The sequence below is a fragment of the Eulemur rufifrons genome, chromosome 27 (assembly GCF_041146395.1).
Source record: "Eulemur rufifrons isolate Redbay chromosome 27, OSU_ERuf_1, whole genome shotgun sequence".
Taxonomy (NCBI): Eukaryota; Metazoa; Chordata; class Mammalia; order Primates; family Lemuridae; genus Eulemur; species Eulemur rufifrons.
This window is the reverse complement of record NC_091009.1, coordinates 23,180,799-23,206,143: the sequence shown is the minus strand read 5'-3', so window position 1 is coordinate 23,206,143 and position 25,345 is coordinate 23,180,799. Positions and strand designations below refer to the sequence as shown.

Sequence of the window (25,345 nt, the reverse complement as noted above, 5' to 3'; positions counted from 1 at the left end):
TTCTTCACCTTGTCCCCGATCTCAGCAAATGCAGCATCTCTGCAGGCAGAAGACAAAACAGGGGCTCAGTAGTCTGGATGGCTGCTGCAGTCCCCATTGGTGTGAGAATTTATAATTCTGAGACTGTGGAGAGCCGCTTTTCCTTTCCGAGATCAATTTTTTCTCATCCTTCAAATGAGGGCTCTGAACTGCATCAGAGCATCCCATGTTCTCCCGTGAGCACTTGGCAAAAGGCAGTGTGTGTTGTGGTTAAGCCAAACTACCTGGGCTTGATTCCTGCTCTACCGCTCATTGGTTAAGTAACTTCTGGCAAGTTATTTACCCTCTCTGTGCCTTGGTTTCCTCATCTATAAAATGGAGATGTTTGCAGTACTTACCTCGAAGGGTGGTTATGAGAATTAAAGGCATCAACTGCATGTAAAGGGCTTAGCACATAGGCTGGAACAAGAAAATGCTACATAATATCATTTGCTGATATTATTTACACTTAAAGGAAGAAGGCAGAGAACTAATCTCCCCGGGGTCCTAGGGGTATAATTTTTGGTAGCCCATACCAAATGCAGAATGTATTTGATATCTTTTCTCTGTCTTTAAAAAATCCTTGTGTGCCTTACACTCAAATTCAACACATCCACATTTGTTTAATATAAAACAATATTTCAAGCACTTATTATTTAAGATGGGCTCTCCAGCAAGATCCCCTCTGTTTATCTCGTGGCCCTGGTTCACAATGGTGTGCCCAAGTGCATGCTCATGCCCAGCTTGGGAAAGATGGAAATACATGACTTCTAGGGTCCTTCTGGCTATGGTGTCTTGTAGTTCTGAAAATCAGCACCATCAGGTCCCTGCACCTGCTCAGTTGTAGACCGAGGTGGCTGCCTACCTTGTAGCCACCCATGCCACCAAGCTGGCATAGAGATGCCAGAGCGGAGGTGCTGCCTGGGCCACAGTGAGCATTTTTCCTGAAGGCACAGGCAGAAGGACTTCTGGTTGGCTCTACCTCTGTACCCCATGCTGCAGACTGGATTTTCTTTTCCAAGGTGGATGAACAGAAAATAAAGGAGGATGGGAAAGAAGGGGGGAGGGATTACAGGAGATGCTCCACGGGAGAAAGTGCCTGCAGGATTTTTTATTTGGATGCCAGGAAACAAGGAAAATGCACAGGTAGTTGCAATCTTCGGGGGTCCTTGCACCTTCCACTATACCCTGACTAACACTTGAAGATAGAAATCAAGACCCTTTCTCTAGACCCATTTAAGCAACCTGAGCAATGATGGTATTTGCTGTCACCTCTTCCATAAAAACGATTTAAATTTGTATAGCAACCTAGCAAAATATTAGCAACACCCTAAATGCTACAAGTAGAGAAATAACTGAAGAAATGATACAACATCAATTGGCCATTACAAACTGTGGTAATAAAAATCAGGATAGTGGTTACCTCTGGGAGGCAGAGAGGCAGATGTGATCAGGAACAGACATGTGAGCACTGGAGGTGGTGGTGGGTTCTTGATGTGTTTTATTATTAAAATGTGTGCATATATATTTGTTCTTTGTAATCATTTGTATATATGCTATACTGTATAATAAAATGAACATCATACTTTCAAGAAGAAAAATTTATAGTAATTAAAACCACATACCGTTCAGCGTCATAAGCAAAAGAGCAAATATCAAAGTTGCATGCAATCTAAAATCATAACTATATTTTTTAAATCATGTTCATGAGAAAAAAGATTGCAGGGAAATACACCACAATGTTAATTGTGTTAAGATCATGGATGTTTTTTTTTTTCTCTTGCCTTTTTCCCAAATTTTCATAATAGCAAAAAATTATAGTAAGAAAATTTCCTCCAAAGGAATCTTTAAAAGTATGATTCTTTTAATTATTTTCAAACCACTTTCACATCCATTATCTCATTTGACTCTTAAAACCCTTTAGGTGGAGTCGATGTTAAGTCGTTCCATTTTATAGACTGGAAAACTGAGATAATGTGTTTATGACTTGCATTAAGTCACTCAGTTGGCTGGAAGTGAATCTGTGAGTCCTGGGTCTCCTGAGTCCTGCTAATCCCCTGACCTCCAGGACTTCTTCTTGGATTTTAGGAGCTTCAGGATTCACTCTCTCAAACAGGAATAGCTGCTACCTGGGTTTTGGCCCTGTGGACCAAGGTAGGGGTCTGTGGCTGTTGATGATAGACTACACACAAGAAGTCCCCAAAGACGCAATCCATGCCTGGAGTGCTCTGCTACCCTCCTCTCTCGAAAGGCACCAAGTCCACGTGGGTAAAAATTCATGGAAATGTTGCAGGGGGTGCTGGGAAGGACAGACTGTGACTGAGAATCAAGTCCGACATTTCTCAACTCTAGTTTTTGGAGGGGAAGGGAGATTACAGAAATGGGTCTGTCCCTGTGCTATTATTCAATGACTTCCTTCTCCCCAGCTCTCTCAGGGGAAGTTGCCGGGGGCTCATAGGGTGGCTTTGGTAGAGGGGCCCCATTCGGGACCATCAGAGTTCAGCCCAGGGCTCCTGACTTCAGGAAAGGTGAGAGCCTTAGAAAGTGGAAGTGCTTTGCACGAGAATACCAAAGGCAGAATCAGACCAGAACCCCAATCCCCTGCTCCCAGCCCAGGGTACTTTGCAGGGCCATCAGTCCACACCACAATGAGGAATGCCCCAGGTGTGTGGCAGAGTCAACATACTGCAGAACAAGGATTGCTCTCATGGGTTTCTGCCTGGCTTCTTATCCCCTCTCCCCTCCTGACTGTCATTCCTGGGTATTGTTTGACTTCATCCATGACTCTCAGCCACCGACAAGGGGGACCAAGTGAGCTCCTGGAGAGATTCAGGGGTACCCCAGAAAGCCCTCCCTGATTCACAAATAATGATATCACTACTGAGGGTCAACTGTGTGCCCCATCCTCAATAAATCATCACAATGACTTTATGTGTTAGATGCTATGATTAGTGCCATTTTTCAGGTGAGGAAATGACTTGCCTAAGGTGACACAGCCACTAAGTGCTGAAAGCAGAATCAAAGTGCCTTCCCCACTTCGGAGGCTATTGTGTGATGCTGTCCTCATTTCCTGGGGATGCCCATTTTGGAGACTATTAAATTAGTAACGCCTACATTCAAACTGTCTGTAGAAAATATTAGGCTTTGGAAACAGAATAAAGAACAAGAAAATCCACCTCACTCCTTTCTCAGGGCAGAGAAGTAGGTTGAGCCGGGCAAAGAGGGCTGCTAGTACCCTGCTGCCTCCCTGGCTGATTTTAACTTGTGTTTAACTTGTGTTTCTAGAGCTCTGTGAGCAAATAGAGTCTTGGGATTTGGAGAACAGAGTAATGAGGCAGAGGAATGTGGGAAGGGACTGTGCGCTGAACTAAGAAACTGCTAAAACCTTTAAATATCTCTTGAACTTTTCTTTCTTTCTTTTTTGTTTTTGGCTCCCTGCAATGTTTTTCTGTTTAGGTTTGGTTGCCACGAGTGGGCTGTTTTTAGCTGCTTGGTTCCTTCCCCTCCCCTTTTAATTTTTTTCCCTTCCTTTTGCACATGCCCCAGCATGAAGTCGCCAGTTCTTATCTCACTCGGCAAAACATACCAAGGCTGATCTGAATGTGGATTCCCCAGGCGGTTCCCCAGCGTAAAACCTCAGCAATATTCAAGTCTCTGCTTAACCCTCTTTCATTGAGGATTAACCCCTGAAATAACCCTAGCCAGGGCTTCCTTCTGAGCCTGGAGAAGCATTCTTTGCTTTGTGTAGAGAAGCATTTTGGTGTGGGGGGCTTTTCGAGCCCCTCCTCTACATGGCATTGCCTGTGTGTGTGATGACAGTGTGCACACTCAACACTGGTGGCATTAACTTAAGTCAGGGTAAAATGAGGAGGCACAGGGCTTAGATATTGATCAATGTCCTGTGGCACAGACCCTGGGGGCTCTTCCCTTCTACTGCCCTTTCCCAGTCTTCGCTTCATGGGACATTTCACAGTTTTCCTGGAGGCTGCGGGGGAGGGAGCCAGGAAGGAGCAGTTTTTGTTTTACTTGGATAAGAGTTTCATTCAAGTGGGGCTCGACTTAACCTCTCTGTCAAGATTCTTATCGCTTTCAGGGTTTCAGTAGAAGAGCAGGCAGAGACTGCCAGGCTTAGACTTCTGTGCACAGCTGATAGCATTTCCAGCCAGGTGTGACTGAGACACTCAAAGCTAAGGATTATTAGAATGAAACAAGATTGATAAGAGGAACTGCAGGCACAGTGGTAACAAAAAGAAGCCGACAACCTGTTGTAGACTTGTCCTGTTGTAATCACCCTTCCCTCGCATTGTTCTGTGAACGCTGGTCTGGCTGTTTGTTCACTGGGTGCCTTAAGTTGAATTTCCCCTTAAAGACCCCATCTCTGGCTTGGGTGTATTATGGAATCATAGTTTAACCTGTAAACTGGTTAACGATTTCTGTAGGCGTTTTGCAGCAGAAAAAGAGTAAAAAGCTTCATGTGTTCTCCCTTATCTCCTTGTTTCACTTCATAATGGCGCTAATTATTTCAGGACTGTCTGTATATAAGTAGATACAATGGATAAGTAGAGATTCCAAAGAACTTTCATTTAAATGCACAAGCACTCTTGCATCTATTCTCGCTCGGCGCTCTGGGGTTGTGCCGACACGCCCGGGGTTTGCCTGCCCGCACGTCGGTGGGAGGGCGGGGTGCGGAGGTGTGGAGCGGGGTGTGAGGAGGTGTGGGCGTGGGACAGGGAGGATGGGGCCAGGAGAGCCGTTACCAGGGCGAAAGTAAAGCCAAAACACACGCCCTGCACTTCCCGCGCGAAGCCGATGGAGATCCGGTCAGGTCCAAAGCAAGGTCTCTGAGGATCCCGCATGGAACCCCAGGGCTCCGGGACCTGCCAGGGTGGGAGGACTCCCGAGGTCGCCCGCCGCGTTGTCCCAGGCCCCAGGGCAGGGGGGTGCACTGAGTGAGGCTCGGGCTTGGGCGCAAGGAACCCGGCTACGGGGGACCCGATTTTACCTGCAGCTCTGAGGGTGTCGCCCCAGGCTGCTCTGCAATCAGCAGGGCTAGGGCTAGGGCAAGGGGTGCCTCACTGTTTGTGTTTGTGTGTGTGTGTGTGTGTGTGTGTGTGTGTGAGAGAGAGAGAGAGAGAGAGAGAGAGACAGAGAGATTGCCAGTGACTCAGGCTCCGAATTATCAAACTATGACCTTCGATCGCCTCTCTCCCAAGAGGCAGGTAGAAGCAGGTGTTTCTGCCCTTGGCCGTGCTCCCACACCCGGCGGGAGCGCGCAGGTATCCCTCCCAGGCAGGTGCGAAAGTCCCAGGCCACAGTCGTGTCCACATATAGTCGTCCATGGGCAGTTGAGAAGGTCCCTGGTTCTGCCGCTCTCTGAGCAGAGACAGTGGGGGTGGCGGGTGGGGGGAATCAGAACTGGTAAATAGTAATAGTTTTTAAGGTTCGAACCAAGTTCTGCTGAGACCTTGGCTCGAATTTCAGGCCACGGGACCCCACATTTCCCGCAACCCCAGCTTGAGGGCGGAGGGGATTTCTGCTGGGGGGGCTCTATTCCGGCAGTGGTCAGTGTGTCCCCATTCTGGACCGTCCAGTCTCAGCCCAATCCGCTCTGGACGCAGAAAAACACGTGGAAGATGAAGATGGGCTTTCCCTAAATACTGCGAGAGAGCGCGGCGACCCCCCCGCCCCCCGCCCCGCGGCTGTCCCAGCCCTCGGGGACACCTTCTCTTTCCCCTGTCCCTGGCCACCCAGCTTCAGCCCCCTCCTACCCTCCCTCTGGTTGCCTCTGATTTCTTTAGGTCGCTCGTCTTTCCACGTTCTGGTTGATTTCACGGAGAATCCATCTCCCCGTCAATTCCAAACGTTTTGTGATTGTTAAAAAATCCGAAACGATACCGTTCTACCACTCGCCCTCGCCTTGGAGCGGGCTCCCAACGGGCTGGGGGTGGTTCCTGCGTGTGCTCGCGCGTGGGGTGTGCGGGGCTGCGGGTTGGGCGCACCCGGCCGGCCAAGCGCTGCCCTCCGCGTTTGGATTAATAGGTCGGCCGGCGTCTCGCGGTCCCCGCCGCGGAGGTCACACCCGGCGGGTAACGGCGTGGATACACGGAAGGGTGACTTTGGGCACCTCTCCCACGCCAGACACTAACGTTTCTACCCTTACTCTGTCCCCTACTTGAGAAGCAGGAGGCTGGCGGGGGGCGGGGGGTATTTTCCTGAAGGTCCAGAAAATGACCACGCATTTTAGAGAAAGGTCGTGCGGGTTTCCTAGCCTCACCTAGTCTGGGCCGCGGCCGGGCCCCGCCTCCCCGCCTTCCCCGCCCCCCTCCAACCTAGCAGAGGGAGAGATGCCAGCGCGGTGGAGTCATGCCGCTGGCTTGGGCACCATTGGTCATGCCTGGAACACGCAGCGGCGAGTACGCACATCTGGCAGCTCGCCCGGGCGGCTCCGGTCCTGATATGGAGAGAGAGGGCGGGCGAGTGTGTATCCGAGCGCGCGAGGCCGGGAGGACGCGCCTCGGCTGGCTCCTCCCCGAGCTTGCATCACCGGTGACCCCCCCTCCCCGCGCCTCCCGCCCCGCCCCGGCCCCTCCTCCACCCCTCCTTCCTTTGCTCAGTTCGGCCGGTTCTCCCGGGAAGCTATTAATAGCATTACGTCAGCCCGGGACTGGTAACCCGGAGTAAACGACCGCGCCGCCAGCCAAGGGCTATAAAAGGGGTGATGCAACGCGCTCCAAGCCACAGTCGCACTCAGCCAGGCGCGCACGGCACAGCGCTCTCCCCGAGCGGACCAGCCAGCGCGCGCGCCGACCGAGAGTCCTCGGTGCTCGCCCGCCGGCCGGACAGACAGACAACCTGACCCCGTCCGGACAGACAGACAGCCCGACCCCGTCCCGACCCTGCCCGTCCTCCGGACCCTGGCCGCCCCGAGCGGAGACTGGAGGTGAGCGCTGGCAGCCCAGTGAGCGGGCGCGACGGGGGCGGCTCGCTTTGCTCACTTTGCGCCCCTCTGCTTACCTGTCCCCCAACCCCTGCTCCAACTCCGACCCGCGCCCCCAGCTCCGGCTTCGCAGTAACCGGCTGAACTTCGTCGGGACACCGCTGCCTCTCAGCGCTTCGGAAAGTTTCCCGCAAAGTGAAAGAACTAACTTTCTCTTTTGATTTGGGGCGCGAAAGGTGCCTGGTGACGGAGGCGGTCGGGCGTCCACTCCGCAACCGACCTCGGAGCGCCGCTTCTCTCCGCCGTCGGCCCGCACTGACCCGCGGGGAGGGCGCAGGGTGGGTGGGCGGTGGTGCGCGCGGGTGTCTCACGCCACCCGGCTCGCTGTCCTGCCCCAGGTCTCCCTGGCGACTCGGCACCGCCACTCCCCGGCAGAGCTTTCCCGAGCTCCGCAGAGGGGCGCGGAGGCCGGGGCTCGCGGAAACGCTGTCCCGGGCGCGGAGCGCAATGAATGGGGACCCGCGGGCGGGCGGGCGGGCAGGCGTCGCGGTCGCTGCCGCTGGGGGTCGCCCTGCGCACCTCGGAGCGCTGAGCCGCTGAACAGCGTAGGGAGACCAGAGCGAAAGTTGGTTGGGCTAAGTTTGGAAGTGGCGAGCGCTGGTGTCGCGCTGTCCCGGGCGGAGGTAGGGGAGGACTCCCAGCACAAGCTGGTGTCCGGCTCCTGGGTGCGGACTCCCACGCGCTTTTCTCTCGTACCTGTATGACTCTCACTGTCGCTTTTCCGTTGGGGGTTTGTGGATTTCTCTGCTTTGAGACCAGGGAGACCCACTGTGGTGAGAAGCGAGGGTGTGGAGCCAGTTGCACAGATATTTGAGAGAATGGTTTTGTGGTCTAGTGCCAGCACTCTGAGACCTTATACTGCACTTGATGTTCTTGAGCCTTAGTATCCCCAGCTGGGAAGTATGGACACATAGACACTAGTGGGCTCCTGTCTGCTGGAGAGCATGATGTGGTGATTGGACAAGATAACCACCAAGGTCTTTTCCGGCTGAAGATTTTCAGATTTTAGAGTGGTGTAATTGAAAGGAAAGGGACCAGAGAGGGGAATTGAATGAAGTGTGGCCCCATCTAATGTCACTGACCAGTCTCCCAGACAACGGGGGAAAGGGGACTTCTCTATGGAGCATCTCGTCCCTCCCCGACTTTATTTCCATTGGATTTGTTCTCCTACTTCCTTTCCTCCTAACCATTTTCTTTTTCCTAATTTCATTGCATGGGTCACATCTGCTTTCTTATAGATAAAAGAGTTTCTAAATTCTTGATGGATCCAGAAAACAATTGAGAGTTAGAAAATCTGGATGTTCCCCCAATATATCCCTTTCAGCGTGGGTGACAGTCACATTTTCTGTTTGGAGTTTCCGCCTCCCCAACTTAAAAGGAAGGTGAAATTGGCATTACTGTCCCCTTGTTTTGCATTTAACATTTGTTGTAGAATAATAATGCTACAACATACAAGCTCTTGCTTTGAGGTTATTCTAGACAAAGACCGGGCAGCGTGGGGCTTGCAGTTGTTACTATCTGGATAGTCTGCAGTGCCCCAGGCCCACAGGGCGGATAAGATACAGCACCCAGCACCTGCGGCAGCTCTGGGAGCCTTCAAACCTCTCCACCCTTCCCTCTCTCTCTTCCTCCTTGCTCTTTAGCCACTATCATCTAATTCCTTTCTCTCCACGGCCCCTTTCTTCTGTAACTCCTCACCATCTTAGTCCTGTCAAAGTCCCCTCTGTGGCCAGTACCAGGTGCCAGGACTGCTGACCCCTCATCTTCCTGGCTGGTGGCTGTGTTCTCCATTGCCACGATGGTTGGTGACTTGAGGTGATGGATCCCTATTGGTGATGGAGTGAAATGAGCAGTGGGTGGGTGGTCAGCAGCTTGGGATGGGCTGGGTCATTCACCATCTTTATGACCTTGGACAAGTCACTTTACCTCCCTGGACCTCAAATTACTCCATTATAATATGAGGATCTGCCCTAGATGGCTCTAATATTGGCTGTTCTATGATTCCCTTTCTGTAGACTCCATGATTCCCTCTCTTTTAAAATGAGCTGGGCACGGAACAGGGTCAGTGGCTCCCAAGTGTTACCCGGCCGGGGGCGGGGGGGGAGGAAAGAGGACATAGCCAGGACTCCACAGAAACTTTTCAAGGAAGGAATGATTTCATGTGTAGAACTGGTTCTCTCTCAAGTATGTCACACTAGCGCAGAAAGGCTGGTGTCAGCAAATAGTGGAGTGGAATTTACTTGGTGTGTCAGGAACTGAGGGGTCAGTCCAAGTGCAGAGGAGGCTCTGACCTGAATTTCTGGAGGGTTCCAGTTAATTCCTAATAGGGTTTAATTGGATTAATGACAGAATGAGTTTCCCCTGAAACAGGGAAAGTGGAGTCACAGTCGTGATGGCTACCCAGTGTGTGTGTGAGTCTCGTGTGTTCTTCCCAACAGCCCTTTGAGGGAATTGAGGCAGGCAGTCTTGATCTCATTTTACAGAAAAGGAAACTGAGGCCCAGAAAACCCACGTGGCTTGTCAGGTGCTCAGCTTGTGAGTGATACTGACAGGCCTGGAAACATCGTCTTTGGCCCTGAGGCCCAGCCTTACACCTATAATCTCTTCAAGCAGGCTGGGAGAAAGACCAACATATGAAGAGTTAGTGAAAGGCCAATATTGACTTCCCAGCACCATAAGATGGTTAGTGAGCAGTGCTTAGTGGAAAGAGATGAAAACTAAAAGTGAAAATTCAATGTAGTTGCAGGTACTACGAAATAAATCTGGGAGCTGAATTTCCAGCTAAAGAAATACATGAGTAAAGTTTCACTTTCTTGAAAATGATGAAACCACCAATAATATGACATGATATCTGATTGGAAATAATGAAGCAGAAGCAAAGTACAAGTTCTTTGTAGTAGGCGTGAACAAATTTATGATCGATGTAGAAAGTCAACTCAGATCATCTGGGACCCCCCCCCAAAAAAAAACATTTGTTTCTTCAGTAAAGGGATTGTTAGAGGGTCTCAACTTTCTGAAAAATTGTCTGAATATTTAACTTCATTTCCTTGTGGGGACACAGCCTGAGTCTAGGCTGAGTCATGCCTTAAGAGACTGAGTAAGGGAATAACTAGAAAGTATCCCAAGAGCCTAAGCTTTAGCCTACTGCAGAGAAAGCCCAAATCTCTGCAGATACATCTGCTTTACCTACTGAAGGGCTTTTCACATTTTTACAACCCATTTCTGTCCCCAAGCGAGCCCACTCAATGTTTTTCATAAAAAGATTCCATACCACTGACATTCGTCAGTTTCTTTCCTCAGGACTGCTGACTTTACACTTGCAGGAGCTGGGAGATATCCCAACCAGCAGACCCCAAGCCCTGAGAGCTCATTAATAAACTTAATTGGGTGGCAAAATGGAACTATATTCAACCGTGGAGGAATTCAAACTACCCATGTAGAAGGGAGACATCCAGTCCTCCAAATAAAGGCCAGCCCAGTGGTAGCTCTGAATTCCATCCCTGAACTATTGGGTTTTTAATAAAGTTGGAAAGGGAGGGGAAGCATGAAGGCATGGGAGAATCTTAAACCTCTGGCTCTAGAAGGCTAGTTTCTCAGTGTTGATCACTTGACAGAGAGAAGTATCCTCCCAGCATCCTAAGATTACAGGATTAAACTGAGAGAAGAACTTCAGTCCTGCTCATGACACAGAGCTTTGGGAAGAGAATTACATACATTTCCTGGGTTTCTTTGACTAGTCAAGGGTGGCATTCATTGGCCTGGAATTCTTGCCTCCATCCGTGTATCTGAGATCTCCAGGGGGAGTTAGAGGTCAGGGTGTACTATTCAGAAGCATTTGAGATCAAAGAGGGTGACCAGCCACCCTCCCACCTGGACCCCACAGAGCCTCTGCCAGAGAGCCAGCCCCGGGCTGGACAGGTCCCTGGGAGGCCCTGTAATAGTGTAGCTCCTAGTTGAAGAATGTTTTCCAGGCATATTCATATATTGTTTCTTCAATTCCTCACATGACTCTAAGGGAAAACAGGGCGATTGTTATTAACACTTCTTAACAGAGGAGAAAAGGCCACTGGGAGGTATAGTGATGACACACAGTGGAGTAAGTGGGCTTCAAATCTTCATCTTTTGAGCCCAGTCTGGGAGTTTTGTGGATAAAGACCCACTTAAGCCGACTCCCAGAATGCAGGTGGCAGCTTCAGCGTGCACCCCGGTATATGACAATTACACTGCATTAAACCGAGCTCGGGTTTTCCCCACGCGTCTTTGCTCAGTCTCCCCTCCCTCTCTTCAGTTCCAGCCCCCACTTACCCCAGTGCCTGCACCGCTTCAAAAAAATTTGCTCTATTTTTTGTTTGTTTTTGCAACGTAGCATAACATTTGTTCATTTTTGCAATGTATAAGTTAAGGGCATGGGTTCTGGAGCCACATTAACCTAATTCCAAATCCTGACGCTGCCCGGTATTAATTCTATGACTTTGGGCAAATTACTTAGCTTGTCTAAATGTCAGTTACCTTATCTATAAAATAGGGCTAGGACCTAACTCACCGGGTTCTCATGAGGATTAAACGATATAGTGCACATAAGGTTTCTGGGATGAAAGAGGCGCTCTTCACCTGTTAGGGACTTGGCAGAGGGCTTCTTGTCTGGCTGGACTTGGCTAATGACCACAGATGCCCTGTGGACATGCCAGTGGGCTGCCTGCCCGGACAAGTCCCCACACTCATTGCCTCTTGTGCGAGTACATGGCAGGCAGGACTCATGGGGGACTATTCCAAATTGTAGCCATGGAACTGTTACTATTTCTACCCTTTATTTTCCTTTTGTCATCCTTTGGGCTCACTGAGCTATGGGACGATAGAGGGAGATGAGACCTTGGACCTCAGAGGCCATTTGATTCTACCACCTGTCTTCATTTTATTTATTCAGTTGGGCAGTGTCCAGCTGGTCCGCAGGTGCTGGGACGGGCTCTGGGATAAAGCGTCGGTAGAGACACAGTCCCTGCACCGAGGGAGCTCTCAGCCATCTGCCAGATGCAGACTGAGTATCAGAAAGCCAAAGCAACTGGCCCAAGTCACTGCTCTTTGGTGCCAGGGCCAGCCCAAGGCCCCCAGCCCAAGCCTCTCCTTACACCACAGGTCTGAATAACACCCTCAGAGTGTCTGAGTGTTGGCTCCTCACTTTGCTCTACCCTAAGGTCTTTTGCTTTGCCAACCTAAACTGTAAGAATTCCCACCCCTCATGCCCTGCCAAGGACTGGGGCGAAGAAACACGCCCTGCTACGGTTACCTTCCTCGTTCCCATTACTCGGATCCAGCTTGTGGGGTGAGAAGCTTCAGCGATGTTTTGGCTACATTCAAGGGTCCCCCATTCCTTGCTTTTACTTCCACTCACTGATACATTCCACTTGATTTCAGGTACCTTCCGAGTTTCTTTTTGAAAAGGAGACTGAAAGTGAGGTTGCGGAATGGTCTCACTGATTTTTAAAAAATGCTCTTCCTCTTTCCGAACTGTTTGGGGCGACGTTTGCACATATGCACACCAGCCAAAACCAACAGCTCTTGTGAGTTCAGAGTAGCCGGAGACATCAACTCCTATAAACTTCAATTAGGCATTTTATCCATGTCACTGAGCTGTGTATTTTAAGAACCTGTTTTACTCAAGACGAGGATGGCATGAAATGAAAACAGAACAGAAGCCCGGGGGCTGATGGGACTTTCCTCCGAGGGCGAGGTTCTGGTGTTGGAGGTTGTGGGGTGGGGGAACACTTGACCCCATGCCCCAGGACCCCTGAAGCAGTTTGGGTTTCAATGTGTCTTTCAGCAAAATGATGCTTCAACACCCAGGCCAGGTCTCTGCCTCGGAAGTCAGTGCTTCTGCCATCGTCCCCTGCCTGTCCCCTCCTGGGTCACTGGTGTTTGAGGATTTTGCTAATCTGACACCCTTTGTCAAGGAAGAGCTGAGGTTTGCCATCCAGAACAAGCACCTCTGCCACCGGATGTCCTCTGCGCTGGAGTCGGTCACTGTCAGCGACAGACCCCTCGGGATGTCAGTCACAAAAGCTGAGGTGGGTGTTCATTCTTTCATTTCAGCACCTGTCACACAGCCACCACGTGTCGGGCATGTTTCAGGCAGGGGGCTGTAGTTGGGAGTAATAGGAACAAAACCGCTGCCCCCGGGGCGCTGACCTTGTCCTGGGAGGAGACGATCAGTACACGGTGTAAGTGCCTACACAACGTGACAGATGGGTGCAAAGGAGAAGACTAATGCAGGGAGGGGGACAGGCAGCACAGGACGGGACAGGACGGGTGGAGCTGCTGTTTTCAATCAGGAGGTTGGGGAGGGCTCCGCTGATAGTGACCTTTGAGCAGAGACTTGGAGGAGGAGAGAGACGGAGCCATGTGGGTATCTGGCAAAAGAGATCAAGGGCACCGAATTGGGAGTTTGGTTGGTGCAGGGTGGGCTATGTGGTGGGGCAGAGTGCGGAGGTGGGAGTGAAACAGGGGCACGTCGTACACACTGTCGCGTAGCTATGGCCACGTGCTCAGAGTGAGACTCGGAGCCACAGGAGGGTTTCTGAGCAGAGGAGCAGCATGGTCCGACTCATATTTTTAAATGGTCACCCTGGGCGTCATGCTGAGAACGGGCGGTAGGGGCAAGACGGAGGCAGAGCGTACAGAAGCGGGCGTGGGGTGGCAAGCCACGTGAGTGCAGCAGGGCCCGGGCATGGTGGGCTTCTGGATCTGACTTGAAAGTAGAGCTGATTTACTGATAGATTGATTGGCTCTGGGGTATGAGAGTGAGGACTCGAGGGTGACCCCCAGTTTTTTGGCCTGCACAGCTATAAGAATGGCATGTCCTTTGCTGTGTTATTGGGGCTATAGGAGGTTGGGTGAGGGCCAGAGCAGGAATTCTGTCCTTTTCTACACCCCATGGAGATGACAGGTTAAATACATGGGTCTGGAGTTCAGGGGAAAGTCTGGCCAGAGATAGAGAGTTGGAATTCATCAGCATAGAGATGGCATTTAAAGCCATGAGTCAGAATGGGGTTGCCCTCTGTGCCGAGCTGTTCTGAAGCAGCACAGAGGGTGGTGGTCATTTTCATCACTACCAGGTCCCAAGCGCCCAGAAGGTGGAACAAGAACCAGGCAGCCAGCCCCACCCTCCCCTGGTGCCCACAGCCTCGGTACCGGGCATTGCTCCAAATTCACTTCTGTCTCAAACACTTGCACTGTCCACACTTGGCAACCTTGCGTAAGGCACCTGGACTAACAAACGTGGTGAGAAGTCTAGGAGGTGGTTGCTGGTGATGCTTTGGTGGCTCAAGGATGTCAGAGCCAAGATTCTGCCGTTTTGTTGGCCTTTCCCTCAAGGTTGCAAAATAGGAGTGTTTCCAGCTTACTTAATTGGCATGATTGCAGCCTTTGGGCAAGGGGGAAGTGGAACTGGCCCAAAAGAACTGAATTTAAAAGGAGATTGGGTAAGAATCTTTATGATGCTATAATGACTCCTTCGTAGGATTGATCTGAGGGTTAAATGAGATGACATTTATGAAGGGTCTAGCAGAGGGCCTAGCCTTAGCTGATAGTTAGCATTCAATGAATGGTAGCTGGAACTATTACTACTTAAGATGCTGTATTCATAAGGCATCATTGGGGCCTGAGCTGTGCCCCCAGTTAACCTCAGGGGAGGCCCAAGAGGGAGGCAGCATTCCCCACAAAATGTTTATGGGTGCCCAGTCCAACACTAGACAGTGTAGAGTAGACCCTGGGATACTCAGGGAGATTTTTTTCCCCTAATTTAATACCTTAAGATAACAGGAAGCAATGGAAGTAGTAGGATTCTCCAAGAAAGAAGGAAAGCATTTTGGAAGGCTATTTGGAGGGTTCTCCAGAGGAAGAAACAGGCAGCCTGATTCATGGAAACGTTCCTGAAATCCCAATTCATCTGCTCTGATTCCGGGTTCACCAAGTGACCTTCTGACCTTAGGTCAGTTCAACAAGCAGATTTACCCACTGAGAAGAGAATGCACCAAAACCTAGTTGAATATTCTGATCCCCTTGATTGCCGTATATCTCATCTTAAAATAAGACACCAAGCCTACAAAAGCCATGGACATTCTATGCGTCCAGGCAGCATGAGCCTGTTTCCCAGATCCCTGTCACCTCCACGAAGGTGACATGGTAGAACAAGGAAGATATGGCCAGGAGATGACACAGGAGGAGAAGGGAAAGACCTGGGTTTACATCTGGGTTTTGTAGCGGTGACTATGCCATCCCAGGAACTCTGTGGTTTGAGGTGTGGCTCCCACACACTTCTGTCTGTCCAGAGCAAGGACAGGGACATGACGGGGTCTGACACTGGCAGCCTATGCTGTCACCCACTCAGCCCACTGTGAATGCTTCATCCCAGTTAGACCCAGGCTCTAAGCCATATCTGATGGCTGGATGTTGCTAATTTCCCATCGATCCTTAGACAAAGTCCAGATCTCAGTGAACTTCCATGGAGGACCAGATCCCAAAGCAGGACAGGGTTGGATTCTCTTGGGATCCCCAGGGCTGGCTCAGGGGTGAGGCACAGGGGAGATCTGTATTTATTTGTTGCTTCTAGTTTACCGCCTGCAGGTGGCACCCAAGCCATGGGCTGATTAATGCCACTTTGGCTGGGAATGAGCTCAGGTACCTCTTTTCCAGGAGGTCCATGGGCTTCTTCCAAATTGAGGAAGGTGATGCTGTCATGCCCCAGGTGAAGATAGAAATGAATGGGGTTGTCCTTGGGTCTTGAATAGAAGAAGAGGAGATAGAGGGTGGCAAGTTGATGATCCTGAGGTTATTTCTGGTTCTAAGGAAAAGGATATATTTACCAAGCAGAATCTGTTTCCAGTTCTAAATGATTACAGTTAGGAACAATAGTTATCAATTTGAATAGCATAGTCATTTCAAAATCCAAATGAGTTTTTGAAGTAGGCTAAACTTGAGGCCAGATGTGGTAGCTCACACCTGTAATCACAGCACCTTGGAAGGCCAAGGTGGAAGGATCACTTGACCCTAGGAGTTTGAGACCAGCCTGAGCAACATAGTGAGACCCCCCATTTTTTAAAAAAAAGTCGACTAAATTTAAGTTTACTAATATTGCCAATATAATTTTAACTAACAATTCTTTGATTTTCTTTGTTCGTTCTCAAGTGTGTGTGTGTGCGTGTGTGTGCATGTGTTTGTGTGTTTGTGTGTGTGTAGAGGTTTCATGCAAAAGTCTAGGGCTTTATTTTTTCCGGGTTCTCCAGCATTAGGTTTGCCAGTTTTTGTTGGCAGTAAAAGGCTGCGTGTTGAGGTGGGTGGCATTTCTTGCCTGCCATTAAACGTGCACCTTTTGGATTTTATAGGTAGCCCCTGAAGAAGACGAAAGGAAAAAGAGGCGACGGGAAAGAAACAAGATTGCAGCTGCCAAGTGCCGAAACAAGAAGAAGGAGAAGACGGAGTGCCTGCAGAAAGTGAGTGCCTTCTAGCCGTCCCCTTCCTCTGGCTCATGCCTGTCTGCCACCAGCCTCATGCCCGCTACCTGGTCGTGTTGTTGCAAGAAGGGCCTCGTAGCTGGTAGCAGAAATGCCAGTTGCAGAATGAGGAGGTAACAAAGCTGTTAGCACAGTGGACGAGACTCTGGATGAGAAGCAGGTGTGTGAATGCGTCTGCTGCCCGACCCACAGCAGCCTCTGCCGGTCCATACGTGTCCAGCAGCTTCCAGGCTGTGGGACCCACCAGCACAGTTCAGGAAGCTGCACTTGCACACTTTCCCGAGAAAAGGAAGCTGCCAGCTCTCGTTTGGCTCACTATGAAAAGCCTTTAGCTAATCTCTTCAAACAAGTTATTTCCTTAATCTGCAAGCAGTGGTTACACTTTCTTTGCATTCCTGTCGAGTTCTTAACTCTGCAGCCCTTCTCCCTGGCTCCTCTAGCAATCTGAGCTCCTGGCTGCATTCAGCCGGCCCCTCCTGAGAAACAAGACAGGGAACAGCATCTGTGGGCAGGCAGGGTGGGCCATGGTGCCTGACAGTCTTTCCAATGGGTGTGTCCCTCCCCCAAGTGCAGACAGGCCAGGGCGGAGTCTTAACCCAGGTTCCCCAGGTGCCCAAGGGCTCTGTTGATTGCTTCAGGGGAGTCAGTGAAAATTAGGAAATTTTGTGTGTTGCCATGTATTAACACATTTTTTTCTGGGGAGATGAGCTTCTCAGTGAGATCAATGACTCACAAAAGACTAAGCACCATGAGTTGGGATTTCTCCCCAACCTCCAAGGCCCTTTCGGGTCCAGAAGACCTGCCTGTGGGCTGTTGGACTCATGCAAAGGAGATCTCTGAACTGTTGGTTCCTCTGCAGCTTCAGAATGAGCAGAGTTACAGCCTAGCTCTGTGGCATCTCCAAGAGTCCTCTGAAGAAGGCACCATGTTCAAAGCCTTCTCCAGGGTCTGCATTCTCCCAAATCAGTGCTCCTCTCCCATCTCCCTCAGCAAGGCTCTCCCAGCTTACTGAGCCCCGAGGTGCCCTCTACCATCCAGGCAGCTCCCTAGGCAGCACCCCAGGCTTCCCCCTCCCCACTGGCCATGGGCTCCATTCCTAATGCCTTTGTTGCTTATCCCCCAGGAGTCAGAGAAGCTGGAGAGCGTGAATGCTGAACTGAAGGCCCAAATTGAGGAGCTCAAGAACGAGAAGCAGCATTTGATATACATGCTCAACCTTCATCGGCCCACATGTATTGTCCGGGCTCAGAATGGGCGGACTCCGGAAGACGAGAGAAACCTCTTTATCCAACAGATAAAAGAAGGAACATTACAGAGCTAAGTGGCCACAGTGTGGGGGCAACTGGGGAGTCCTCATTGAATCCTCCTTTTACACCCAAAACCCTGAAGCCATTGGAGAGCTGACTTCCTGTGCATCTCTAGAATCCAGCAGCAGAGAACCATCGAGGTGGGAGGGCCCGCGGTGACTGAGATGGGCCTTTGTGTTCCACCCCAGAGTGGATCTTGGATCAGGGCAAGTACACCTTTGCCTCAATTCCAGGACTTGGGCCTTAAAACACTGGCCATTCTCAAATCTTCCAGATGGCCCCTGGTTAGGTTCCTGCCCACCTTTCATCTGGATTCTGTAGAAACCAGGATGCCCACCGCTAGGATTCATGCAGAAGTATCTGAATCTTGGGTAGGTGGGGTGGGGCCACCACCTCCACTGAGGCTGCCATCGTCACTCGTAGGGGACATGGAGTGAGAACAGCATTTAGCGAAGTTGTGCAATGGCCAGGGTTGTGCTTTCTAGCAAATATGCTATTATTGTCCAGGAATTACTGTGTGCAAGGCATTCATTTCAAAACTAGGCATTGTGCTCTTTTGATGTTTGTTTGGCACAACATTGGTGTGACTTGTACGTGATTTTCCTTGGATCTGGTTTCTGAGAGCTTGGGGGGCTGTCACCATGTGCAGTGTCTCACAAAATGTTCAAGTGGCCGGAAGAGCTTGTCAGCCCCTGGAGAACAGAATTCTCCTGGTGTTAATACAAAATCCATGGGCATGACAGCAGGTCCTCTGTTGCAAACTCAGTTCCAATGTCACAGGAAGAAAGCAGAAAGAAAGTCCAACTTCCAAAGGGTTAGGACTCTCCACTCAGTGACTTAGGTCAGGAGTTGTTTCTAGGCTGGAAGAGCCAAAGAATATTCCATTTTCCTTTCCTGGTAGTATAAAACCACAGTCAGTGGAGACATGTTGAAGGCCAGGTGATGCCCAGGCTTTAGCATTATTGGGTGTCAATGGCATTGTTTTTGTCATGTAGCTGTTTTAAGAAATATAGCCCAGGGCATTTGCAGCTGTGAGAAGTCACTCACACTGGCCACAAAAACTGGCTACTGTCTTGTTAAAATTCTGATGTTTCTGTGAAATCCTCAGAGTGTTTAATCCTACTCAATAGTATCATTACAATTTTCTGTGAGAGAAAATATTATTTATCCTAGTATCCCTAACCTGTCAATATAATAAATATTGGAACCAAGACATGGCAAACATGTGTTGTGCTGGTTTCTGTTCTTTTAAATCTGTTGATTGTTGAGATCTAGTCATTCCCTGCTCCTCTCCTCTTCATTATGGGAGGTGTTTAGCTTTAAAAATTCTCCAAGTGTCACCCTTTGTTCTTTGGGGCACCACTAGGTGGGATAGTTGACTTTCAATCCTGTTCCTCAGTCTGTGGTACCTGATGCTCAATTTCTCATTACCAATTGCTGAAACACAGCACCGAATACATCCTTTAGATCAACCGTTTGGCGTTAAGCTAGAATTTTGATATAAAATCTGAATTGCAAAACACCTTAACTGTCATTTTCTCTGAATGTACAAATACCTAAAGCATACACCTGTTGTTCAACCTTGACACCTAATGTTCTGCCACAAAACTCCTCTTAAAGAATTATTCACTTGAATTGCATTTGTTATGTTCAAAATGTGTGTCTCATTGTTGCAAATATATATCAGAAAAGAACGGGAAGGGGGAGGGGAGAAAGAAAGAGAATAATTTTAGACAGGATGGATGTGGTAATTCAAAGAAAGGTATTTCACCTAATTTCCTGGAATTTCTAGAGCATAGGATGCCTTAGGTCTGAAAGAGAGCCCGGCTCCCTTGCTCTTTGTGCACGTATATAACATTTACAGGCTGGAAAGAAAATTGCCTACTCTGCTACTAGTGTTATTGTTCAGAGAGACACTGGCTTCATTAAATGTTAGATTCATCCGCATGAAACGGCAGTGTACCTGCTTCTGCGAACTCGTGTATGTTTCCTTTAAACTAGCACTTGTGACACAGGTGTCCTTATTTTGCTGCTTTAATTGCACATCCAGGGTCTTTCCTCATCTGTAAAGAGCCATCTGATGTTAGTACCATTCACCACTTCTTCCAAGAGAATCAATGTTCCTTATCTTGATGGAGGGGAAAAACGCCCTTGGATTTACCTTCTAGTTATGGGTAGAGGCGCCACCCACCAGCCATTATGAAACTCAAGACAATTTGTAAACTGCCATGGACAAGAATGGAGTGGGGGCGGGGCAGGGGACGGTGGCTATGGCAAGAAAAATTGATCTGAGAAATGCACTGTGTATGGTTAGTTTGTAACTGTAAGTTCTTTGAACAAATAAATTAAAAACAGTTTTGTTTTCTGTAGCCAGGTTTGTGTTTTGATATTTTAATAAAGAAAAGGATAAATACGTATTAACCGTCAAGTTGTTTAGTTCATCTTGTTTGACATTTGAAGGAGAAGGAAGGTTGGGGGTTTGAGAGAATAAATTTAGACGGGGCTGCAGCCAGAATCAAACACCTGGCTTGCCAATGTCTTTGTCCACTGGGGGTGGTGACATCACACTAGCCGGGCATGGAAAGCCACCTTCCCGTTGCCTTCCTCCTGTCCCCCTGGTCTTTCCCTGAGATCTGGCCAGACACCCGTTTCAGAGTAAAAAGCTTGGAAGGGTTCTGGGCCAGGACAGGGGTTCTGAAACTGAATGCTTTCACTTTCTGTCAAGAGCTGAAGTCCTTTTCCATCTTTATCCTAATTTCTCTCCATGAGCTTTCAATAAACCCCTGACACCCAAATGCTATCAAGCTGTCTCCTCTCTTCCCTGTCCCACACCTCTGGTTGGGTTGCAGTGCTGTCTCTCTGCGGAGTGTACAGTGTTTCCAGTCCAGATCTGCCTGCAAGGAGGTCAAGGTTGCCCACGGAGCTTCCTCCTGCATTCTCATGGTGGCTCTAATTCCAGAAGCTTTTCTAGGTCTCATCTACAACTTCTTTCAGGAAGGACTTCACACTGAGGCTAAAAGGACTATCGGGGACTAATGCCAATGCTACCTAACATCTACTGAGTAGGGCAATGAGCTGAACACTCCACGAACATGGTCCCACTTAACCCTCACAACTGTTACCCCACTTTACAGATGAGGAAGTGGCAACCACCCTGGCAACCACCAATCTGCTTTTTGTCTCTATGGATCTGCCTATTCCAGATATTTAATATAAATGGAATCATATAATATGTGGCCTTTTGTGCCTGGCTCTTCCACTCAGTCTAATGTTTTCAAGCCTCAGCACGTGGCAGCGTGTGACAGTCCTTTATTCTCTTCATGGCTGAATGACATTCCACTATATGGATACGCCACATTTTGCTCACCCATCCATCCACTGACGGACAGGTGTGTGCATTCTAAGAAGTGCCTTTATCCTCAGGGAATGAATCTCTAAGGTGGGATTCCAGGCATAACCATCAAATTGGGAGAAAAGACAGTTGGGAGCGGGGGATCCTTCTCAGAAGTTTCAAGTAACAGTTTAGAAATCACTTATTCTGTGGCAAGCTGTGCGGGCATGGCAACAAGCAGGTGGAAGAATGGCACGTGTCCCACAGGTATAAACGGCTTCCAAACCACTTCTGCGTGGTAGGGAGGTTAGTTCAGGAGGGCCTTTGGCAGGCCCCTGGCAAAGGGGCTCACACCTTGTAAGTAAGCTCACACCTTCCTCTTGTTTTCCTCTGCCTGGTATTTCACTGGGCAGGAAGTAGGGAGAAGGGAGCAAAAACTGGGGGTCTTAAGAGAATAACTGGGCTCCCCTGCATGGGGTGTTTGTGTAAGCATAATGGAGGGGACGGAGGGGAGGAACGGAGGTGGACCCCTGGGAAACTTCATCCCCAGCTCAGCCCAGCCCCTGTCTGAACTGGTTGTCCCGGGTTCTCCATAACGTACATCCACAAATACACACACACACACGTGTGCACACGCACACACATGCAGCTTCCCATAATGCACCAAATTGGTCTTCTTAAGTCCATCCAGTTTGAAAACCTGTGGCTGGCCCAAGCTTTCCTGGAGAGGCAAAGTACTACAGTGGTTCAGAACAAAGACTTTAAAATCGGCTGAGCCCAGATTCAAATGATGCCTCCTCTACCTATTAATTCTACGAATGTAGGGAAGGGACACAAACTCAGTTTCTTTACCTGCAAAATGGGAACAGTAGCAATTGCCCCAAGCTCAATGGGTTCTTATGATAACAGGTGAAGAACACAGTATGGCACCTAGGAGAAATAATCTTTAATGTTATTATGAAAGGTTAAGGTTGTTATTAAAGATCATCATTGTCGACATTTACTGAGATTTTTATGAAAAGAACAGGCTAAGAACCAGGACTGCCAATTCTAGATTTTTCTATAAAATTCAACCGTGTAACTCAAATGGTTCAAACTTATCCCATCCTCTAGCATTCCTATAGATATTGTCTGTTTGCTGAACCCTTTGAATTGGGTGGGGGGGAGAAGCCACACAAAATTTTCTCATTTGAAAAAATGTTTATTTTGGCACTCACCTGAGTGTCTGGCGGGGTGGGTCTGTCCTCTGTGGGAGCAGGAGGGTGTTAGGATGGTGGCCCTGCCCAGGGGGGCAGCAGGGGATGAAAACAAAGGGGTGTGTGACAGTGACAGGTCACAAAGGGCAGCAGAGGATAAATATGGCTGCTCAGGGACTTAGGCCAAGACGGTGGTCACTTCTCTCGCTAGGACTGCACTTTGTAGACTGTCAGGAAGATATAAAATCAGAGGTGGAAGCGGGGGTTAAAGTCAGAAACCCTCTCGGGAGTCCACCCTGCGTCTCTACATCGGCGAAGAGATTCAGTCTGCAGTCCGGACGCTCCACTGCATCCCCACGGCAACCGTCTGTGCCCCCGCCCCCAACCTCGGCCTCTTGGAGGCTCTGAGGCAAAAGGGGGGGCCTGCGGGGTGGGGTGGGGCGGAGAGACCTGCCGCAGAGCCATCTCCGTGACTCAGGAGCACCACTGCTCCCTCGCCCGCCAGCGAGGCCAAGGGAGACCCTGGGAGCCATGACCAGTGACAGTCTGTTGCCATATTACACTGCCAAGAGTGGCTCCAGGGTGGGCATGTTCAACACCGCCATGGGGAAACTGCAGCGACAGCTGTACAAGGGAGAGTATGACATATTCAAGTATGCACCAATATTTGAGAGTGACTTTATCCAGATCACCAAAAGGGGAGAAGTGATTGACGTGCACAACCGTGTCCGAATGGTGACCGTGGGCATCGCGTGCACCAGCCCCAGCCTCCCACTCCCTGACGTCATGCTGCTGGCCCGACCGGCCGCCGGCTGTGACGAGTATGGTGGACAGGGCCAGCCCACCAAGGGGAGACGCCGCAAGGCTGCAAAGGCCTTAGAGCTCACCAGGCTCCTTCCCTTGAAGTTTGTAAGGATCTCTGTTCACGACCGTGAGAAACAACAGCTGCGCCTAAAGTTTGCCACCGGCCGTTCTTGCTACCTGCAGCTGTGTCCACCTGTAGATTCACAGAAAGACCTCTTTGCCTATTGGGAAAAACTCATTTACCTCCTGCGGCCCCCTGTGGACAGTAACAGCAGCACCTACGCCGTTCCAGCGGAGGACATGTGCATGCCTGTGCTTGAGGAAGACACAATGAGCCTGGGAGGCGCGGATTTGCAAGGAAAGGGGGATCAGGACCAGGTCAGCATCAGGAGCCTCCACATAGTCTCTGAGGTGTGCGGGGCCACCTCTGCCGCTTTTGCTGGGGGGGAGTGGGTCCAACATGACTCCCACAAACCCCTCAGTGTGCCTGATGCATCCAACCCAAAAACAAAACCTACAGATTTTGCCAAAGAGTCAGCAACAGGGGCAACCACAGAGGTAGCGGTTGCTGGGGCAGCTGCGGGCACTGTAGGTGCTTTGAGTTTGGCAGCGACCAAGTCTGGAGACGTAAGCACCATCGCAGGAGGGGCCGTCCTAGGAGGAAGCAAGAGCAACATAGCCATCGCAGGCACTGCCAGCAAGTCTCCAAAGAGCATTAAGGTGGCTGCGGCAGGGGCTGCAAGCAAGTCCTCAGAGCATATCTCCCGCATGTCCACTAACGTCTCCCCAGAGGGCTCCATGAGTGTGGCGATTGCCGGCATAGAACCTACCAGCAAGACTGCTGGAGAAAGAGACAACAGTCCAGCAGAGGAACCTTCCATCTCAACCTTGCCAAGCAAGAGCAGCGTGAGCAGACCCCACGACAGGCGGCACGCCCATGCCAGCCCTGAAGCCCTCAAGGAACAGAGGGAGAGGAGGGGGAAAAGGGAGAGAAGGGACAAGGACAGAGCGCTCAGTGGCAGGAGTACCCATCACCGCAGGACAGGTGAGAGTCGCCGCAAGACAAGCAGAGACAAGATAGCCCGAAAATCCTCCAGCCGGTCCTCATCCAGCCACGAAGCCAGCAGAGAAGACAGAAAGGAGAAACGGCGGCGCAGCCCGGGGGCCAGCAGGACCGGCAGCTCGCACAAAGGCGTCAGCCACACCCTCATCACCAAGGATTCGAGGACCTCTCACAAATCTGGGAGGAGCATGTCTACCACTAGCTCGGGTTCCAGCAAGAGACGCGGCAGGATTGGATCTTTCTGGAAGAACATCAAAGCCAACCTTACTACAAAAGCAGTGAGCTCACCACGTGGCAGAGATGTGGACATCATGGCGAAGACAGTGGAGAATAACACCATGGAGGCCATCGTGGAGGCGGGGGAGAGTGGCCAGGACCTGGAGATGGTTGGCTCTGTGACTTCCGAGATCAAGGAGACAGTGATCTTCACAGCCCATTAAATAGGACCTGGAAGCAGAAACTGCACATGGGCCCCGGGGCTCCGGGAAATATCCCTGGAAAGCTAACTCCAGCTTTCTTTTACTGCAGTTTAAATAAAGAACCATACATCTGAGAGTGGCTTGCTGCCTTCCGTCTGAATGTGCACACCCCACCGCCCAGTAGTGACCTCACAGTCGATTCTGTGATGTCAACTGTGCTGCAGCCTGAGACCCCAGGGCCACACTCATGCTCAGCAGAGGCAAGATGAGTGCCCCATCCTGCCTCAACCCCTTCCTGGCTGAGAGTCACAGACTGTGGGCTGGGAAGCTCAACCTCCACCATCTCCCTATCCTTTTCACAAACCTTTCTTCCCCCGGAGGTCCATAGACAAAGCTGAAACAGGACTTCCTCAACCCCTTGGACTAGTCAGGGGGAGCAAGGGAAGCAGCAGCACTTGTTGGCAATCAGAACAGACAGGACCACTGTCTAGACTTAGCAATTCCACTCCTAGGTGTGTTCCCAGGGAAACACACATGCGTGTTCCAGGAGACAGCTATGAGAATGTTTACAGCAAAATAATTTAATAGCAAAACACTGGGAGCAGCCCAAATTTCCATCAACAGAAGAATTGATAAGACAGTGGGGTATGAATAGAGGGGGATATTCAGTAGTGAAAAATAAATGGCAGCTACACCTATTAGCA

General features: G+C 50.1%; 2 protein-coding genes across 2 annotated transcripts; both read left to right on the top strand.

Annotated features, from left to right (window-relative positions):
- The first annotated feature begins 6,895 nt into the window (after positions 1–6,895).
- ATF3 (activating transcription factor 3) lies at positions 6,896–20,191 on the top strand. Its single transcript, XM_069459285.1, has 4 exons — positions 6,896–6,958; positions 12,834–13,077; positions 16,393–16,500; positions 17,645–20,191. The coding sequence occupies exons 2-4, from the start codon at positions 12,838–12,840 to the stop codon at positions 17,840–17,842; spliced, it is 546 nt and encodes a 181-aa protein (XP_069315386.1). The 5' UTR covers positions 6,896–6,958; positions 12,834–12,837; the 3' UTR covers positions 17,843–20,191.
- A 2,695-nt stretch (positions 20,192–22,886) lies between these two features.
- GARIN4 (golgi associated RAB2 interactor family member 4) lies at positions 22,887–24,662 on the top strand. The gene has a single exon (XM_069459622.1). It carries the CDS (start codon positions 22,887–22,889, stop codon positions 24,660–24,662), a length of 1,776 nt encoding a protein of 591 aa, XP_069315723.1.
- Positions 24,663–25,345: the final 683 nt, after the last annotated feature.

Excerpts from the sequence above, each read along its gene's own strand:
- ATF3 (XM_069459285.1), top strand. The coding sequence starts at position 12,838 with ATGATGCTTCAACACCCAGGCCAGGTCTCTGCCTCGGAAGTCAGTGCT. Across the intron at positions 13,078-16,392 it reads TGTCAGTCACAAAAGCTGAG|GTAGCCCCTGAAGAAGACGA; the intron begins GTGGGTGTTCAT and ends TGGATTTTATAG. Across the intron at positions 16,501-17,644 it reads AGACGGAGTGCCTGCAGAAA|GAGTCAGAGAAGCTGGAGAG; the intron begins GTGAGTGCCTTC and ends CTTATCCCCCAG.
- GARIN4 (XM_069459622.1), top strand. The coding sequence starts at position 22,887 with ATGACCAGTGACAGTCTGTTGCCATATTACACTGCCAAGAGTGGCTCC.